Below are 21,036 nucleotides of genomic sequence, written 5' to 3' on the forward strand. Positions count from 1 at the left end.
ACATAGTTTATAAGATCCAAGCTAATTGATCAATGGCTCAGCGGCAGGAAACACTGCAAAAAAATTGCACGAGATTAAGCATTGGTAGGCTTCTCTTCTGTTTCTAGTCAGCATAGAAACAGAAGAGAAGTTATTCCTGCTAGGCTTTGCATACACCACAGTCATCCTGAACATTCCCATTTACTGAGGGCTGATGACCCATACATGGGTTATCAGCCCTTTGATGACTATTTATTAATACCTTATGTACTGTTATAACCTCTGCAATGAACAGTATGGCCTTTCCTGTCCTTGAACTAATAAACCATAATTCAACCAACCCACTCATCCCAAAATCTTGGAGACTTATCGTGAAACCTCAGCAGAATGAGAATAATCCCACACCACATCCTTAGAGGTCACCACTTAGTACTTTAGAGTCAAACCAGCCTCTGAACAGTCTTTGTTTGCTTTATTGCTATTTGCCTACATGCACATCTCACATCTTGTGCCTGTGAAAATACCTTGGTGACCAAGGTGAAATATGAATTAATAATAACTGAATAAAAAGTCCTTCACTATTCTAGATGTCTATTTCTTTCATTATCCGTCTAATCTAGAGAAAAAAGGGCCACTTAAAATTGGGAAAAATTCATAAGAAATAGCAAAGGAAAAAAAGGTATTTGATTGGGACATTATCTTGAAAAAAGAAATATGAAATTAGGAAAAGAAGTTTATTTTGTCTTATATCAAGTGCTCTTCATTTTACTTTTGAAGCACAATCATAATGAGGGTCATTATTACAAAAATATTTAAAGGCTTAAATTTTCCTAGGTATCTCTAAACTTTTTTGATATTCACATGAATCATTTTTGAAACACTCATCCTGACTAATTATCTTTCTATTATCTCTATATCATTCCTTCTCTGTGTTAATTTAACTTCATCACAGAATATCTCCATAATAGTTTTGCTTTCAATATCAATATCATTACTCATGGCATTTAGGCATGTGAAGAGAACATACAGTGTCATTTATTTTTTGTTTCTGCCCCTCTTCTTTTATGGTGAATAATATGTAACCTAATATCAAAACCAAATACAGGAAAAAGTGTAAGACTGACTGATGATGACTCATGATGTGTGTGTGTGTGTGTGTGTGTGTAAGAGAGAGAGAGAGTTACACATTTGCATTAATGTGTAACTTTTATGTTTTTATTGCATATAGTGAGACATTTATTAGTAGCTGATTGTTTTGCATTCATGATATTAAAAAATGACACAAAGTTTTTGAATTTAAAAAATATATAAAAACAAATTCACTGACAACAATCAGTGTAAGACTGACTGATGAAGACTCATGATGTGTGTGTGTGTGTAAGAGAGAGAGTTACACATTAGCATTAAGTGAAAAGTGATATTTTAATTTTAGAATAATGAATGCTCACAGAACAAGGAATTCCCCTATGTATGTGTGCACATATTGAATTTTATTTCAGTTAATTTTCCTTGTTTTCTCTTGGAGATGCTATTAGTATTTGATCATGAAAATATAGAGATCTGTTCATTTTATAATTATACTAAAAAGTGTAACACGAAAATACAGGAAATAATTTTGAAAAATATAGATAATTTTATTTTAAAAAAATCCATAAAGTATTAGGTGTTTGGTATTTAATGAAGCAAAATGACAAACCATGTTAATACGTTGAAAAGCTTGTGAGATTAAGATTAGAGGGAAAAATAAGGCTATGATACTTAAATTTGCTAATGTAATGGGGAAATATCCACTCACTGTAACTTCTCCTTTTAGGAAGTAGCTGAAGTTATTCCACGTTTGGTTCAAGGAGTTAAAGGTACTATGGCTGATGTTGACAGTCCTTCTGCTCAGCTAGCTCTGGTTAGCGCCTGTGAGCAGATGATTCAGGTTTGTTAAATTTTAACTGATTGAAAAAAAAAAAATTTTTTTTTCCTCTTTGAATATTTGTGCATTGTTGGTTAATTTTAGTTCCATATGCAACTTTAAGCTATAAATATCTTTACTGTATTATACATAACAAGAAATTTATTTCTTGTTAAAACTTGAAACCTATGAACAACTAGAACAGTGATGTTCTAGTTGATCATTGTGTTTAAATCTGGCCCCACCTTTTTTATAGGTGGGACCAGATTTAAAGTATAAAATGTTTAGGGACTGTGCTGTTCTTATCCAAAACTGGAAGGAGGAGTGAAAACAGGTATCTGTACATTGAAGCTTGTACAATAAAATGCATGCCAATATAGGAAGAAAATAGTACATTTTGGGATTTGTTAAAAAAGTTTTAAAAGTTACCAGAATGGAAGTCTGCATTAATTAGGTACTGTTGACACACCCACAACCTGTGATAGTACAGAGAAAAATTCCCATCAGCAATTTTCTTCCAGATTTGGTTATCTAATGCACTTCTAACTACTTAAATCTGCCTACATGGTGTTCCGCTGAGTCTTTTGGCTGCCATCCTGATATCAAATACCTCTTTTGCTAGTGTTTCCTCTCCCATTCTGATTAAGTGACCATAACATCTTAAATTAGCTCTGCTAAAATTCTGAAAGATAACAATATCAGGTTCCATCTCAATATCTTCATTTTTAATGTCATTCTGCCAATGATGCACCTGTTCACTTCTTTTACTTCTAACCCAGCTCTCAGATCCCCAAGTTAAAACTGGTTTGAACACTATTATGTATACAGCTTTAGCATTTTGGCTTATTTTTCTCCTTATTCCATAGAAATTTATTCAGCATAATATCAATTTTGCTTATTCTCTTTGTCCATTCCCAAATTTAATTTAAACAAACTGTGAAACAAGAGCCTCCTTTGCTTATTCAGTATTGATTATGCAATTCTTTGGAAAGAGCTGGCTTTGAATCCAGTACTGTCAGCTCTTCACTTCAGTCTTCAAAGCCATTTCTAACTAAATAAATTCAGCTAGATCTTGGGTTTCCTCTGAGTTTTTTCCCTTGCCATTTATCCTGCCATCAGACTCCTGTTTTGCTAATCTTCCCTCTTCTATTCTGTTTTTAAGCAACCATACAACCTCAGATTAGCTCACAGTTTTTAACAACGTATTTCTTGAATACTAGCAATGTCAGCTTCTTTCCTAGTATATTCATTTTTAATACGATTCTGCCACTGATCTGTTCACACTGACAATTCTGTTGGTAGAGTAACAAGGATTTTACAAGAGCTGTGTCTGCGTTTCCTTACCAAAAATGAAACATTGTCTTAACCATAGTAGTTATAAATAATAGATTGTGTTTGTTTATATCAAATAATTATTCAAATACCTCTTTTATCATTTGTATCAAACAATTATTCAAATACTTCTTTTATCGTTTGTATCAAATGATTACTTCAAACTACAAAGTTCTAACAACTGACTCTGGCAACCCATTCCATTCATTCTCAACTCTCCAAGCAAAAAATTAGTCCTCATGCTCCTACTAACCACACTTTTAGTCAACTTCCAGAGATGACCTCTTATTCTGTCCCTCTAGCCAAGTCATGACATTTCCCTGCATCATTCCTCTAAATCCCTTTAAATAACTGAAATGTTTCTATCATATCCTCCTCATTTTGCCTATCAACCAACATCTGCATACAGCCTCAATCTATCCTCATAGGGAACATTCCACAGACCACTCAGCATCTTGGTTGCTTGCCTCTAAATCCTCTCCACCACTTCCTCATCCCCAGATCTGAGCATAGTAATTCAGATGTGGACATATAAGGGATTTATAAAGAGGAATAACAACTTCCTTATTTCTACTTTTAGTGTGTTCTTCAATATTCAAGTAATTTTATTGGCTACCTTAGCAGTATGTCCTCTAAACTTCAAACTCTCTGTCTACCACTACCCCTAAATACTAAATCCCTAGCTTCATCTATTTCTTGGAGTACAGTTCCATCATTGTGGTACACAGCTTGTAATCTGTTTATCCCAAAAACTTTACATTTCTCTACATTAAACTGAACATTATTTTGCCTATACTGACAGCTTATTTAAATCATTCTGCAAGCTCTCCACGTCGCCCTTGATTCATTATTACTCTACCTAATTTTGCATCACAGTAAACAACTGAATATTTCCTTTCACTTCATTTCCTATATCATTTATGTACAAATTAAACAGGTGGTCCTAGCACTGAACCTTGTGGCATACCACTAGTCACCAGCTTTTGCCTGGATTCTGCTCCTCTGTATACCACTTTCTAACATCTGTTCACCAGCCACTCTTTTATTCACATTACCAATGTCATATCCATCCTCATTTGTTCAAATTTGCATAACAGTGTTCCATGTGGTATTTGTGAAATGCCTTTGCAAAATTTAACTTTATTTAACTATTTACATTTATTTAAATAGTTATTTATTTAACTATAAGCTGTAACCAGTCACTAAATTTGGTTCTGGTTTTCAAATTTCTTTTTTTTTTTTTTTTTCTCCTAATAATATTTTACTCCAATTAAGCATAATTTATTAACCAAAGGAGCATAATTTATTAACCAAATGTTTTATTCTACTTTTCTTAGCTTTATAAGAACAGTGTTTGCTTTTGGAGTTAAAAAATTTTGAAAGTGGTGAGAGTTTACAAAATTCTTAAATTTAGCTGCCTTGGTTTTGTATTAATTTAAAGGCACTAACAGCTGACTGAGGAATACGTTATTTGCTTGCTTAGTTTTACAAAGGCATTGGTTTTTGATGCTAATATAAAACCCTTAAGATTGTTCTTCAGAATATATAGCGTATTTATTTTATATGCAACTCCATAGATATCAACCAAAATACAAATTGGTACTGTGGATGGAGAATGTTCAGCTTTTATTTGTTATGTTGGTGTTGGAGAAACTGCTTGCTTTTCTTTATAGAATGATGCTCAGTATTGATCACCATCTCAATAGTGGACATCTGAAGATGGAAAATATTGATGAAACTCTTCAGGTTTTAAAGTACATTGTAACATTTTGAAGGATATTCATCAAGAAATAAAATAATAGCATAAAAAGACCAATGTCACCATCATACTTAGGTATTGTGTATTAAAATTATTCAGTCTTGCCATAAATACTGTTACAACTTCCACACAGCCCAGCATCACAGAATTGCACAAGCCCAGTTCCATTGATAGCACTGTGTGCAGCCAGCATTCACTTATTTATCAGTAGAGAGAGCAAGTTGTCTGGCTGTACAGGTTAACATCCAGTAATGAGATTATGAGAACCAATACCTCTAATACACTTCACAAGGTTGGAATGCAGCCAACTTTATTTTCAACATGCTAAAAACACTCGGGATCAGTAGGATTTTTGTTTATCGGATTATTAACATTATAATGATACAAAAGACGTATCTTAGAGCAGGTCGACCATGCTACATTAGGATGCAACAGCTTATGAGGACTGTGGAGGCATGCCCTGCCATAATCTTGTGAGAATGTAGAAAATGATGTTGCGAGAGATGAATGCTTTGCAGAGAATGATGCCACATGTACTTATTGATAACTTGGGAGTGAGGACCTATCTACTGGACACTTCCTAATGTCATAGCTTATGAAATAGAGGGTGATAAAATCAAAGGCACTTCTCCAATAGTATGCAAACAATGGATACAGAGTTATCCTCTTCACAGATGAAAAGATTTTCACCATTCAATAGTTGTTTAACTGCCAAAATGATCAGGTATATACACCAGTTGCACAGCATGTGCTTGCCATAGTATCCAGGGATTCAGAGAGGTCATCACCCCTGTGTCCTCGCCCCTGCACACAGGTCAAGAACCACACAACAGTGGTTAGAGGTGAATGTGCCCAACCACATATCACCAGCTGATTGGCCATCTGGAAGTATTGATCTGAATCCATTAGACTTCAAATTGTGGTCAGAGCTTGAGAGACTAACCTGCAAGAAACTTGCACCCTAGCATTGCCAACATGAAGGTGGATTTGGAGGGATGAGTGGCAGCATTTCCATTGGATGTTGTGCATGCTGCAATCGATATGTGGTTTCACAGACTACATGTGTGCATAAAGGCAAAATTGGGACAATTTGAACGTTGAGTGCCACTTATATGCACATTATGTGTTTTATATGTGTGCTGAAAGTTGTAAATGATTTACTGGTAGATTAAAGGTTTATGCACTGTTCAAGTTGTGACAGTAATTACAGCAGAACTAAGTAATTATTACTAAGCTTGAAACCATTTCAGAATCTTATTTTATAATTATTACCAAATTCTTTTACATTATATACATATCTATTAATACATATGTAACTAATAGTATTTTAGCATAATTGACATAATGTTTCTTTCTTTATACTTAGCCTAGTAACAAGATGATCAGTGCCTCTAAAGCAACACTCCCTACTATTGTTGATCAGTCCTCTGCTCTACAATTAAGTAATGCAGCTAAACAGATGGCTACTGCACTTGCAGAACTCAGATCTACTCTTATGAAGGTAACTTGCTTTGTTATATTATTTGAATAATAATTAGGGAACATATTTCTAGAAGGATATGTTCTTAAAATATCATAAATTATGTTTTTCAACTACTCCAATAGAAATGTTAGTTTTTTTCTTTTTTCTGGGACTTGATAAACTGGCATCAGACTGGTCTATATAAAACATATGTGAGCTCAAAATGATAAGTTTATGCTTTTTTTTAATACGGTTTCCTCTTTTACAGGTCGACTTTGACTTTTTGAGTCCACTAAAGTTTTCTGATTTTTTTTTTTTTAATCCATGCTTATATAGATTCTATCATTATTTATATAGATATCTTCTGATGTGCATTGGATTTCTATAAATAGAAAAGATGTTTTCATAAACCATCATATCATCATCATTCTACTCAACAACAGTAGGAAATTAAAACACTAACGTATAGAACCAAGGGTGTTTGTTTTAGTGATGCAGCCCTTTCCACAGAACTCAGCTATTTTCACCACACTTTTTGGCCAATGGTTAAGGCTCTTATAAAACAGAAAAACTACTACATGCCCCACCCACCTCTCCCCCTTCCCAGAATACACAAGAACTAGGCACCACTATTCCTGTTCCACATATCTGAGGTACTTCTGAAAAGACAGCTAATGTACTAATGAAACATAATCTTCACACCATATGTCAAATTAGCAACTATAATCTGCTCTCCTAAGGGCAAACTCCATCCTTTATTGCATCCTTAATATCCATTGTCAAGAACAAAGAAATACATTTGATGCCATTGTTAAATTGTGAATGAAACTATGTTGTGTAATTTATTTTTTTTCATTCACATTTAGCATTGCTTATTATGTATTAATCATAATTTGTATAAAGATTATTTATTGTTCCTTAATTAAGGATTACTATTTAAATATTTATTCTAAACTTAACCTACTATTAATTTATTAAATAATAATATGTGTAGAAATTTATGATAACTAAATATATATGTAAAGTAACGAAAAGCGTATTATAAATAATTGTATACGTAATGAAAGAGCTGATTAAGTAGCTCAAATATTCTGTTTATTCTTATTTGTGAAAATTTAATGTTATGTAATCACTTATGTAAGAGTAGAGCATCGTATTACATTAGCGAAATGTTTACGTTCATGCGTTCTCATGGAGACGCATGAAATAAACAAGCACAAGTCGAAGAGTGCATGACCTGGGAACCAGAAAGGAGAAAGGGGAGGCAATAAGAATTTTATAGAAAGAAAAAAAAAGAGTTTTGCGGAGCCTGAAGGAAGGTACGATACAAGCAAAGAAGTGAAAGAAAGATTATAAATTCTTTAGGGCAGAAATTCAAGAGCATAGTATTTAGAAGTGAGCAAAAAACGCAGTGAATCTTATACTCAGCTGCAAGTGAAATCAGCTGTGGTTAGAGAGGAAAATTGATGTCGTAATCGGATAAATAAAGAACTGGACATTCAATGGGAAATTCTGATTAGTTCCAGTTAATCTTGGATTACGTCTTAATTCTGTGTTGCCCTGAGAAGAATATAATGAACTTAACTTGTTGTAGAAAAGTAAACAAAGAAGGATATCAGTACCTTATTGCTGTTTTTTTAGAGTAGTGAAGCGCGATTAACAGTAGTTCAGTTAAAGCGTTGCAGAATTTTATTTAATGTGTTCCGCTAGCTGAAATAAGTTAATTCATAAGTGTGCTCACAATAAATTGATGTATTGAAGATTGTATCTGGTAAGAGTAGTCATACATGTTTGTTTATTCTAACATTAACTATAGCGTATCTTCGAAGTTCAACGTCCGAAATAAGATTGCTTGGAATAATGTCTACCTTGATTAGTGCCTGCTGTGAATTTAAACATTAAGTACAATTGATAGATGTGTGCAGACTGATCAAATGAGAAGTTTTGTTTTATTAACTTGAATTAAGAAAATTTATAATTTTGAAGCAGTGAATTGTATGTTAAAGTTTAGAACATTGAATTGGAATGAGTGACTTAGCAAGATGTATTAAGTTATTTGTATTGTTTCATTTAAAAGTAGAATTCATGTATTTGCTATATTATATCGTATATTAAATGTTTTATTTTGCTAATCTAAATATTGTGTTTGCCTGAACTCCCTTTTATTGCACCGTTCATAAAAAATTCGAATCTTGCGGGTGCCCCAAGTAGAATAATAATAAACGATTCGGCCTAATGAGAAGACTGCTAACTTAATTAAGAATTGATCCTACTCTTTTATATAGACTAATCTAAAAATAGGGTGGCGCAGTATAATTATAAATTTCCCTACTTTTGGATCGGTGATCAATTCGCAATTAGTTATTTTATTTATAAGAGTGACTTGAAACTAGATGGTAAATTAGAACACAACATGAAAATAGAATGTCACGACACCATCATTATGGCAAGTCAATATTGGCAGACCATACTCAGATCACTTCTTCACACAGGATTGGATGAATGAAAACTATTGTGCTCTATAGAAGTCATTACAAGTCTGAGAGGGCTATGCCTACATTAATCTGCCTAAATTTTTGCAAGATAGTCATCTTAAGATCAGCACACAACTGTAAAAACTTCAGATAGTCAAAATTGTCTTGATAGTAATATCAGCAGCCATGAGAATTTTTGTTTACTAATGAATGAAATTGCTGTGCCTAATCAGTTTTAACACAATCATCATCATCATCATCACGAACCATGGGCTCACTGCCCGTTGATGTCTGATGCCTGCTTCACTATCTTCTTCCACCTTTCTTTGTCCAGTGCACAGCGTCGCAGTTTTTGTATACCTGTTCCACACTAGTCTTTTATATCATCTATCCATTCTCTGTATGGTCTACCTCTTCTGTTTAAACCATCCAAAATACCAAACATAAATGTTTTTATCTTCCGGTCCTCACTCATTCTACAGATGTGTCCAAATAATTGCAGCTTCTGTTTTATAATCTCCTGCATTAGATTTTTTGGTTGTATCTTCTGATAGAGCTCTTCATTGGTGATTTTCTGTACCCATCCTATTCTTAGCATCTTCCTGTAACAAGTTCTTTCAAATGTCAAAATTCTTTTTCTTGATTCCTTATTTATTACCCACGTTTCAGATCCATACAGTACACCGCTGAAGAGGCATGATTCTAGTACTCTTAGTTTTGTTTGCAGACTGATCACTTTACTTTTCCAGATGTTATCCATGGCCTTCAGATTTGTTCTTTCCTTTGCAATCCTGATCTTTATTTCAGTCCAAGTCATATGTCAGTTTATTTCCCAAATATGTAAATTGTTCTACATTTTCTATATCAGTTCCATCCACTTGTATCTTTTGTCTCATGTTCTTCTCACCAAATACCATTGTCTTTGTTTTTTCCAAGTTCATAACAGGTCCAAATCTCTTCCCTTCCTCATTTAACAGTTTCAGTGTTTTTTGTAGTTCTCTTTCGTCTTCTTCAATAATAACAATGTCATCTGCAAATCTCAGATTGTTAATTCTCATTCTGTGTACAGATATTCCTTTGGCATATTCCTTCAGTTTGTCCATTGCTCTTTCTAAATGTGTGATGAAAATGCTTGGTGATATTGGGTCTCCCTGTCTAGTACTTCTGCTTGTTTTAAACCATTTCCCCAAATCATCACTTATTCTAACTGCTACAACTGCATTCTGATAAACATCTTTTAATATATCTATTAGTTTTTTTTATCAATTCCATTGAATTCCAGAACTGCTAATGTCACTTTCTGATCAATACTGTCAAATGCTTTCTGAAAATCAACAAAGCAAGTATATATGATTTTGTTTTTTCTCCTAGCTTTCTCTGCTATTAACCTCATTATCAAAATCAGTTGAATTGTAGTTCTATCCTTCCTAAATCCTGCTTGCTCGTCTGCAAGGTATGCTTCCAATTGTGTTCCTAATCTTTCTGTCAATATGACCATCATCACTTTATCAAGGTAATTGTTCTATAATTTTTACATTCTAGCTTATTTCCTTTCTTGTATAATGTTATTAATATTGATTTCACCCACTCCTCTGGCATTTTCCCTTCTTTCCATACCATATTACATAGTTGGTGCATTTCTGTAACCATACTTTCACCACCATATTCAATCATTTCTCCAGTAATGTTATCATTACTAGGACTCTTGTTGTGTTTTAGCCATCCTATTCCTTTTCTACCTGTCCTCTTAAAATGTCCATATCCTGCTCATTACCTGGTGGTGATATCTGCTTCAATTCTGCAGTCAGTTTCCCAATGCTATCTGAATCTGTTTTTTCTTCATATAACTCACTACAGTATCTTGTCCACCACTGTACAATTTTTTCTTTATTCATCAATACTTTGCCTTTTTCATCATTAATTGTGGTCTGTTTAGTTTGCTACTTTCTATTAATGGTTCTGATCATTTTGTATATGCCCTTGTTTTATGCTCTCCATAGTACTGTTCTATATTGTTGCATTGGGATTTTAACCATTTCATCTTATCCATTCTGACTGCTTTTTTCACCTCATTACACTTTCTTCTATATTACTCTTCTATTTGTTCTGATGTATCCCTTCTTATCTTCAACATTCTTTTCTCCTGTACTAACTTCATTGTTTCTTGTCTAATCCATTTCTTCTTGATCTTCTCTTACTGTTTCTTCAACTGCATCTTCTATCACCTTCATTACTCTTTTCACTCTTAAATTCGAGTTTTTTTCTTTCCCCACACTTTTAAGTTTCTGCTTCACTTATTCGTGCTGTGTCTCTTCTATTCTGATGTTGGGGTTTATATTTCTTTTTTAATTTCAACTTGACGTTTGCCATCACTAAACTATGGTCCGAGTTTATATCCGCTCCTTGAAAAGTTCGACATTGCTGTACTGATGTTATCCATCTTCTTTTAATCATAATCATATCAATCATGTTTTTGGTTTTCCCATCATTTGATCGCCACGTCCATTTTCTACACTCCTTTTGTCGGAATCTTGTGTTACAGATCATCATCTCATGGTCCACAGCAAATTCTAACAATTTTTCACCTCGTTCATTTCTTTCTCCGAAACCATATTTTCCCATGACTCTTTCCTAACCATCTTTATCTATTCCAACTTTGGCGTTCCAGTGTCCTTCAATAATTAGCACATCTTGCTTTGGTATTGTTTCTATTGTCTCTGTCAGATCTTTGTAGAATAAGTCAATATCCTCATCTGTGCTGTCAGATGTGGGTGCATATATCTGGACTGTTGATATGTTGAATGGTTTTGCCTGAAATCTTGTTACTATGATTCATTCATTGACTGGTTTGTAGCCTAACGGTGCCTCTCGAGCTCGTTTGCTAAGAAGTAAGCCAACTCCTGCTTCGTGCATGGTGTCATATCCTGACCATATTACTTCGCATCCATTGATCTCTCCAGATGATGTCCATCTCATCGCTGTCAATCCTAGTATATCCCACCGATATCTCTTCATTTCCCCATGAAGTAGTTCTAATTTTCCTGACATCCAGAGTGTCCGCACATTCCTACTGATAACAGTTCTGTTAGTTTCAATTTCTGTTTCCTTTTGGTATCCCACTTTTCGATCCAACCCTGATCGCTTGATTGGTATCACGGGCCTTGTTTATCTGGGCGATGCCCGAGCTGGCATATTGTAGCTGTTGATTGTATAGGCATCAGATAACAGTCATGTTTTTTCTTTACGGTCAGAGCATCGACACTCTGACTGACCCTCCTCCTTTATCCAGGCTTGGGATTGGCATGAGACCCCTAAGGATCCCATGGCAGAGTTTTTTTTTAACACAATGCCCAACAGTAATAAAGAAGTGGTAGTGACATGTGGGAAGTATATATACATAGATGATAGTATGAAAAACTAAAAGGTGTCGTTTCCATTTATGTAGCTCATATAACATGGCCTTGCCAAGTTGGACATGGTCACTTGTTAGTATTGTACTTCATCCTCCAAAAAATTCATCCTCCAGGATGATTGAGGGAATTAATTATAATTTGAGCAAATGGACTTACTTGCATTCAATTTATTGAAGATATTCAGTTGATATCTCCATTAAATTAAGAGTCCAAAATTTAAAAAAAAAAGGTAAACAATATAAACAAAAAAAGAAAGAAAAGAAATGCTAGACTGTTGTTACTTTCCTTTCTGTAGTAAAATGGATTCATGGATGTTGACTATGGCAGTGAAGGAGGAAAGAGTCTAATGTGGCTGGGCTAGAGGAAAAATAAAGAACATGTCATCAATGTATCCATGAGATGAGTCAGAGCATGCTTTTTGGAATTTGCTATGAAAAAATTTGCAGGGATGTTGAAAGGAGAAGAGGAACCCCTCTATCTGTTGCAGTACTCTGTATTTCTTTGTAGCTTTTGTTCTTCTAAGAGAATTTTCTGGCGTCATGTTACAGACACTATGTTCAGTATGAAGCATCAAGTTTAATACTGGTACTTGTTAAGTTTCTATGGCTAAGTTGGGGCTAAGACTAAGGGTACTGAAGGCTTCATTAAGCCTTACTTGACCAGATATCTGAAAAGCTACATCTTTGATGGGCTTTTGAATTAATAAACATTATAATAATTCATGATATGTCTATTTCTTACTTTTTATACTTTCTTCAATCTGAGGTTTCAGAAATGTGTGAAAAAATGGTCCAGAGTTACGGTTGAGTTCAACTGTAACTTATGTTACGGTTGAACTCAACCATATACACTATACCTTCCTTCCTAAACGCTACAGAATCAACAAAGTACTTAATCCTTGCCCTTCTTTTCATAAAGATTACAGTAATGCTATTACCATTCCCTGTGTTCAAGGTACTTCTGAAAAAATAGCCAGAATTTAAAAAAAATATAATCTGTGCACTGCTTCAAGTCTCCCTTCAGTCTGCCTTTTCTTGTCTATTTCCTTGAGTACTAACTCCTCTCTCAGTTCCTGATGTGAATAGAGCTCCCTGTTCCTGTAAGCTGGACTACTATGGAAGATCAGATCATATAGAAGAACATAAAAATACATCTGTTATCATAGGCTATGGTCAGTTAGGTCTAGCATAACCTGTTTCGATAACACACACACAAACACTGCCACAATCCAGTGCTGCAAGCTTAGAAGGGGAAGACTTTTTTTAATCTGCAGTTGTCCTCAAAAACAAACCTAATCTACATAAATTTCCAAAAATATGGGAAACATTAATTCTCAGAGATCCTGTCACAACAGAGGCTTAAGACTGACACTCACAGAGGGTGCCATATTTGATTATGACTCTAAGCTACTATCTGCTGAGTTTCAGTGTGTTTTGTGTTGCCTATGGGTGTATGTGTTACAGTTCTATACTTCACTTCCTGAAGATGTATCTCTGACTGAGATGAAATATTGAAAGCATTAAACATTGGTTTAATTCTTTCCCATTACTGTTTTCATTCTGTTAAGCTTCTAACTTTAGTTCTATCCAGCATTTATGCCTAAGCATATGGCCTGCAAATGGCAAGAGTTTCTATAGACCGTTCCATGCTGTGTATCCAAAGATGGGTAATGTTGGCTTGAAAATGTTACTGTGAGTCAGGTGTGGCTCTTGTTGAAAAAGGAGACAAGTTATCTGCACTTGGCCTTTTAATTTAGCTATCCTCAATGGCAAGCTGCAGTTTCAGCTGAAATGTTAGCTGGAAGTTTTTGTTTCAAGCCCACTTTATTATTACTGTTATTGTTATTCAGGATCTCATTGTGGAAAGTCCATCTTAAACAATAGAATCTATCATACCATTCCTTAAATTCTGCGCTGTTTGTGCTCTCACTACTCTATCAGGCATTGCACTCTACTGTACAGCCACACTCCGTGCAAAGAAGCCACTCCTCACCCTCTTACCACTTCTAGGGATGGTGAGTAAGGCCTTGCTCCTTCCTCTTGATCCACCATATGAAAGCATTCCTCAGTGCCAGTCCTGTAATTACCCTGTCAACAGTTTAAATGTCTCAGTCATATCATCTCCTATGAGCCAAACTCTGCAGTCTGCATGTCCTCATGTTAACATTATACAGTCCTGATATATTCTTTGTTATCTACCTTTGCATTCTCTTCAATGTTAATTTCTCCCATTCAAATCCTAGAGATCAAACCTGAGCACAATACTCCTGATGTAGTCTGATCAGGGCTTTATACAATGAAACCACAGTTCTATCTCTGCTGGTCAGCATCCTTCTGGGTTACCTTCACCACCTTTGTGATATATCCCCTAAACTTCAAATTTCTATCAGTCATCACTTTGACGTCTCTTACCTCTTCTACTTTAGTATGGTCCCTCCGACAGAGTACAACTTCCCATGAAGTTTGGAATCCATTGATGAATCCCAAACTTCAAGATCTTACATTTAGTAGCATACCAGCTTATTCAAATCCCCCTGAAGGGCTACCAAGTCGGCACTATAGTAATAGTGCCCTTCCTGGCTTCATATTATCTGCAAACAACTGAATATTTCCTTGCAATCCATTGACAATGTCGTTGATGTAAAGGCTAAACATTACAGGTTCCAGTACTGAGCCTTGATGGAGTTTATTTGTAACCTTCTGCTTCCTTGATACTTCTTCCTCATACACAACTCTGATATCTATCAGACTGCCAATCCAATTCGCTAACATGATATTCAAACTCATTTGCTGTAACTTCTTATCATCTTATCATGTGGTATCGTGTCAAATGCTTTTGTAAAAAAAAAAAAAAAAAGCAGTATATGCCTTTCCTTCATCAACTTTTCTTGTTACTTTATTATAAAAGGCAATTAGATTACTAAAACAAGAGAGTGCTCCATAAAAAATCCATGCTGACCCTCACGAATAATATTACCTTCATATGCCCAATGCTGTATACTATTATCTCACTAATATCTCCAATATATTAAAAACTGCAGAAGAAATACAAAGTGGCATATAGTTAGACACTTACATTCTATCACCACTCTTAAGTAGTGGGTCTATCTTGCACTCCTTGGGCACCTTTCCTTAGCTAGACTCTCTCATTGAAAAACCAAGTCAACAGAGATGTCAGTTCTTTAGTATATTCCCTCAAAACTCTTGACAAAATCCTATCCAGTCCCATTGCCTTATAAACATCTAGAGAACTTAGTATTTGTTACGCACTCTCCTCTTGCACTTTCAAACCTTGATCCCTGCATCATTCCTCTATAATATTTTATTATAGCACAAGGTTCGTTATATGAATTTAGGGAGAAAAAAAAAGTCTACATCCATTATTCTATTTCCAGGAGATAAAGGAAACGGTTGGAAATAGAATCATGAAAATGGATGGAAGAACACAAAGGAAATGGCAGGAGATGGGACAAAATAGAAATAGCAAGAAAAAGAATAAAGAAAATGGTGGGAAACAGTACACAGATTATATGGTGATGAATCGTGATTGATGATTTCCCACCATTTAATTTGTTTGGATTATGAGGGGAAAAAAGTAATTGGCATAGCTGTCATGTTCACACTAAATCTGTTAATTTCTACTCTTTTGTTTGACTAATGCAGTTAAATGAAGCACACAGAATAAAAAACATCACCATCTAAAGTACAAATGCAAACAATAATGGAAGAAGAAAGAATAGAATTAGAAGAGTATGAAATTATAAAAATGAAAATTCCTAAATCAATGCTTAAATTATGAAATACTATGTCAGCTTAAATTCATGTCACTTATTGAAATCTTCATAGTGAACTAAATAGATATAGTCTGTACCATTAAAATCAAAAATAATCTGAGAACTTCAGAAGTCATTCAACTGTATAGTTTCTTATTTTATCTTTTTTATCTTATCTTCTTATCACCTGCAATTAGAAAGAGGACACAAATAGTGAACAGATAGCTTGCATTGGTCAGCCTGAAGGGAGGAAAAAAAGTAATTGGCACAGCTGTCATGTTCACACTAACTGTTAATTTCTACTCTTTTGTTCGACTAATTCAATATATATCATCACATAATTTTCCGATATATTGAAGAGAGTACAAAGGAGAGTGATATCAAGATTGTGGAATATTGATTATCAAGAAAGATTGAGAATTTGTAGACTGCAGATGCTAGCAATCAGGAGAAAGAGGGGTGATATGATAAGACTTACAAACTTCTGAAAGGGTCGTACAGGATTTCAATTGATGGAATTTTTCAATTTATGGAGGGTGGGGAAAAGGACGAGAGGGCTTCCTTGGAAGCTGAGAATGAAAGTCACCGAGAAGGGTGTGAGGGCTAGATTTTTCTCTCAGAGGGGTAGTGCATGATTTGAATGGATTGCCATTGGATGTTATGAGTACAAGCAGTGTGAATGAATTCAGAATAAGTATGATAGCTGGTGTGTGTAGTATGTGGCCTCCCTCGATAAGTCTCTGACTCCCTGGAGGTCTCTCTTAATAATAATAATATTTGGATGTGAATTAATATAAAGTTAACTGGCCAGCCACTGAAATTTCAGATTATTTTTGATTTTAATGGTATATAGACTGCACAAATTAGTGAACTATGAAGATTTAAAGTAAGTGACATTAATTTGAACTACTATAACATTTCAGATTAGATGGTGACAGCATTATTTGCTGACTGGTCAGAAAACCTCCTTGTGCATTATTGTATGATTCAATTCATGTATCATCTTGCAGTTGCCCTATAGTATAATCTTGCTATTGTACTCTTGGATCAAAGAGATCCTGTGTTCTTACAATATGTTCAGCACACTGGATGGTGAAATGAACAATGTTGGGTTGGAATTGAGATTGTTTGTCCACATTTGATTTCTTTTCTCTTTCATTGGTATTTGAAATGAGTTGGAGTAACATTTAATATTTTGTGATGAATTATTCTTTGCTAAGTTTATCTGAAGAAAATTCATTTAAACGTCGAAACGTCATTGCTGATGTGTAGTTAATCCAACATTTAACTATTCCAATTGACTGTTTAGATACACTTGGAAGATTCATAAGTTTTAGATTATTCTCTAGCTGATCTGAATTTCTCCTGAGTATTACTGTTAGGTTTGATGTCTGGTAGGTGGTGTGTGTGTTGTGTGTGTGGTACAGCCATATTAAATCTGATGACTGTCATAATCTTAAACGCATCACTCAGGCAATGAGTAATGTCATAAATATAGGGAAATGGAAATATTCGAACTTTGTTGTCTACATTTCAGACATGATTTTGGCTGCTTTAATTCTCTACTAGAAAGGTATTGTGGGTTGTGAAATTCATCTTCCACCTAGTTGTGTATAGAAATACCTGGCCAAAATACCTGTAGGGTGCAAGTCTTGACCACTCCTTAATCCTTTCTTAAGTGATTTCACTCCTGTTGAAGCTCTTCCAGCACATTAATTTAATACTTATTAACTTGAGGTTATATGCTACTGCTAGGCACACAGATATGGAAATGTGAATATTGCTACAAATGAACCTGATATCACCGAAGTTCCCATTTACTCCAATTTGAGTTGTTGATTGTTAATTCTGTTAGCATTTTAGACTTCTGAGGTTTAGATATAAGTCTCAGAAGTTTTGTATTTGGCTCTCCTGAAAATAATAAATAATTCTCCTTTTCCTATATCAATTCAAGATCAATACCTAGATCAATTCAAGAATTAGATCTTTGGTATTTAGACCAAATTTGTTTAGAATGCATGTACTGAAATTCATTAGACTCATCATCCATTTAAGCTGTAAAGTAATTAAATGTTAGCTTTATTTCTGTAGGATACCATCGAATATTTTATGTATTTTTTTATAATCAACTATTGTACATCTTCAGAATCTTGTTGTTAAGAAATGACATTGTATTTGTATGTTAATGCTAAATAAAATAGGAAAAAGTTATTAATTACAGAAACTTTTTTTTTCAGGCTCAGGAAGCTTGTGGTACTTTAGAAATAGATAGTGCTCTTGATCTTATCCATGAATTAGATGGTGAATTGGAAGCATTTAGAAAAGCTGCAGTAAACTATGAACTGAAACCTCTTCCTGGAGAAACGGTATGTATTGAAACCATATAGCTTGATGGAGTATTTACTAATTGCAGAAAATAATATTGATATATGCAATTTTGTGTGTGTGCATGTGTAATATCATTCTCCAAAGGATCTCTACCTCTATACTAAAAGACCTCTTTTAGTAGGGCTTGCCCTTTTAACAAAGGGCTTGCCCGAGCCCTTTGTTAAATTTTTCTCAAATTTGCGAGCCCCTTGTTCTTGTTTAGTTTTTTTTTTTTTTTTTTTTTCAAAAAAAAAATAATAAAATAATTTTTTGAAATATATTAAGCGACAAACTCATACAGTAACCTAACAAAGTGATTTTATTAAAAAAAATATTATATAGTATAGTTACTGTTACTACCATTTTACAAATAAGAATTCACTTTTGGTAATCGCATATAAATAAATAGGACTATAAAATAATGCCTCTTGATTGATACCGTTGATTATCATTTGAAGTATAAAAACAAAGAGAAATATAACGTACTTCAATATTATTGTTTTTAGATAATATTTATTTATTATTTATAGATTGTTTGTCATAAAAACTTCACAAACAAAAGAAATTTATTTTGTTTATAAAAAAATGCGTAATTTACATAAATAAAGTACACAAAAAAAAAAGTTCTAATAATTTTTGCAAATTAAAAGTTATTCTGAATATCTTGACTTAAGGAAACACACCAACTAGTTTGGTCATCAGTCTTCACTGCTTAAAAGATTTTCTGTTTCAGCAGTAAGATTTTCATGTTTACAGATAACTGTAGTATAACTAGTGTAGCACTTTACGCTTAGGTAAGACTTTTATCATTGCTTTTTTTTTTAACAACTGTAACAACAGTAGTGTGATGCAAGTTTAACCAGCAGACTACAGGGTGTTTGGGATAAATTTGACAGTTTCGTAAGGAAAAAGAAAATCTTCTTTGTATCTATTAAATTTAATGAATTGACAAAAAAACATTACAGGCAGAGTTAATTACAATACTATCAACAAGATTTACTCAAAATAACCACCATTAGCATCGATCACAGCTTCAATTCTGCTTCGGAACCTCGAACAAGCTGATGCTACAGTCTCCCTGGGAAGGGCCGCAAAAACTGTTTTAATTTTATCCATTAACTGGGCTTTTGTATTACTGGAAGTGCGATTGGTGTCTTTTTCAACTGCGCCCCATACAAAATAATCCATGGGGTTAAGGTCTGGGGAGTTTGGAGGCCAAACATTTGGACTGGTGAAGTCGTAGAAATTTTCAGACAACCATTTTTGACTTTTCCCAGAGGTGTGGCAAGGGGCCGAATCCTGCTGCCATACATACGGCCTACTATTGGCTACCCTTGTTATCCAGGGCTTGACTACAGTTAGCAACGCCACGAACAAAGCCCGAATTCCAATGCCAGGGTTCTTCAACACCTGTTCCTGCAGATTTGCGAGGAATTCTGCTGTACGAACGCAATCAGATCGTCTGCTAGGGATCTTTCTTCTTGCTACATCCTCGTAGTCACCATTGCAAGTCTCTAGTTCATGCCTGATTGTTTTTACTCTATTCAGGGAGCATTGGGCAGCAGTCGTAATATCCTTATTTTGATGGTGGGCACGAATCATCATGATACAAGTTATTCTCTTCCATGATTCAGGTGGGTTCCAGCTATCCATCCTTTCTGACATCTTGTATATGAATGAAGAAGGGTCCAAACTTTTAAATGAAGAGAAGTGTGTGTTAATACATGTAACTTACGGAAAAATATAATTAATTATAAATATGTCAAATTTATCCCGAACACCCTGTATATCAGTGTTCAATACACCATCATCACTTAATGTGTGAGTGTGTAGCAACTGCATCCTTACTTTGAATTTTACTGTCATTATTAACAACAATAAAATAATAGTTATGAACCATTAAATCACAGCAAAACACCAGAACACAGAGAGGTGTAGCGACATTGACATCATAAAACAAACTGAATTCGCGAATGCTGCACATGTTGATTCATGGTAGGGTGATGTTGCTAAAACCGTCATATGGGAGAATGCAGTGTTGTAGAAATGCACATTGGTCATAAATAAAAAAGCATAGTATAAGTGATCATTGTAAAGTGGGGTATTACTGTATTCAATTTCTATATCTGGCAAGACATCATCTGTCAACAAGTTTCATTAATACCAATAATCAGTCAATGCCACATACTCATTGTCTTTATTTCTAATGCTTTTTGCATTTGTGTATAGAAAAACCAGTGCATTTTTAGTATTTCTATAACTATTATTATTCTCCACAGACTTTACTCAGCTCTGCAATATGGCATACTCTTGTTAATAATTGGTTTTATTTAAATAGGAGATTTTTTATCAATCTCTTTTTCTATAAATTATTTTTTATTTATTTCCGAGTGTATCTATATGTTATTATATGCACAAGGGTTCATTCCAATTGGTGCAATGACCTTAACTCTTTCTTTCAGAATCCAAATAATCACTGACTCAAGATCAAAATACAAAATAAACACATTTAATAAAACAAAAACAATATATATACACTTGAAACAACTTTACATAACTAACTACAAATTAATTG

General features: G+C 34.3%; 1 protein-coding gene across 1 annotated transcript in view; it reads left to right on the forward strand.

Moving 5' to 3' along the window:
- Positions 1-21,036, forward strand: part of rhea (Talin_middle and talin-RS domain-containing protein rhea) — a 709,058-nt gene that overhangs the window by 392,918 nt on the left and 295,104 nt on the right. The window contains exons 27-29 of the mRNA XM_090405775.1: positions 1,793-1,906; positions 6,340-6,474; positions 18,332-18,460. Of these exons, the coding sequence (XP_090261901.1) occupies positions 1,793-1,906; positions 6,340-6,474; positions 18,332-18,460 (378 nt within the window). The remainder of the gene's footprint in view (positions 1-1,792; positions 1,907-6,339; positions 6,475-18,331; positions 18,461-21,036) is intronic.

The sequence above is a fragment of the Typopeltis vanoorti genome, chromosome 15, assembly GCF_054136105.1.
Source record: "Typopeltis vanoorti isolate ZY-2024b chromosome 15, IOZ_Tvanoo_1.0, whole genome shotgun sequence".
In the NCBI taxonomy this organism is placed as follows: Eukaryota; Metazoa; Arthropoda; class Arachnida; order Uropygi; family Thelyphonidae; genus Typopeltis; species Typopeltis vanoorti.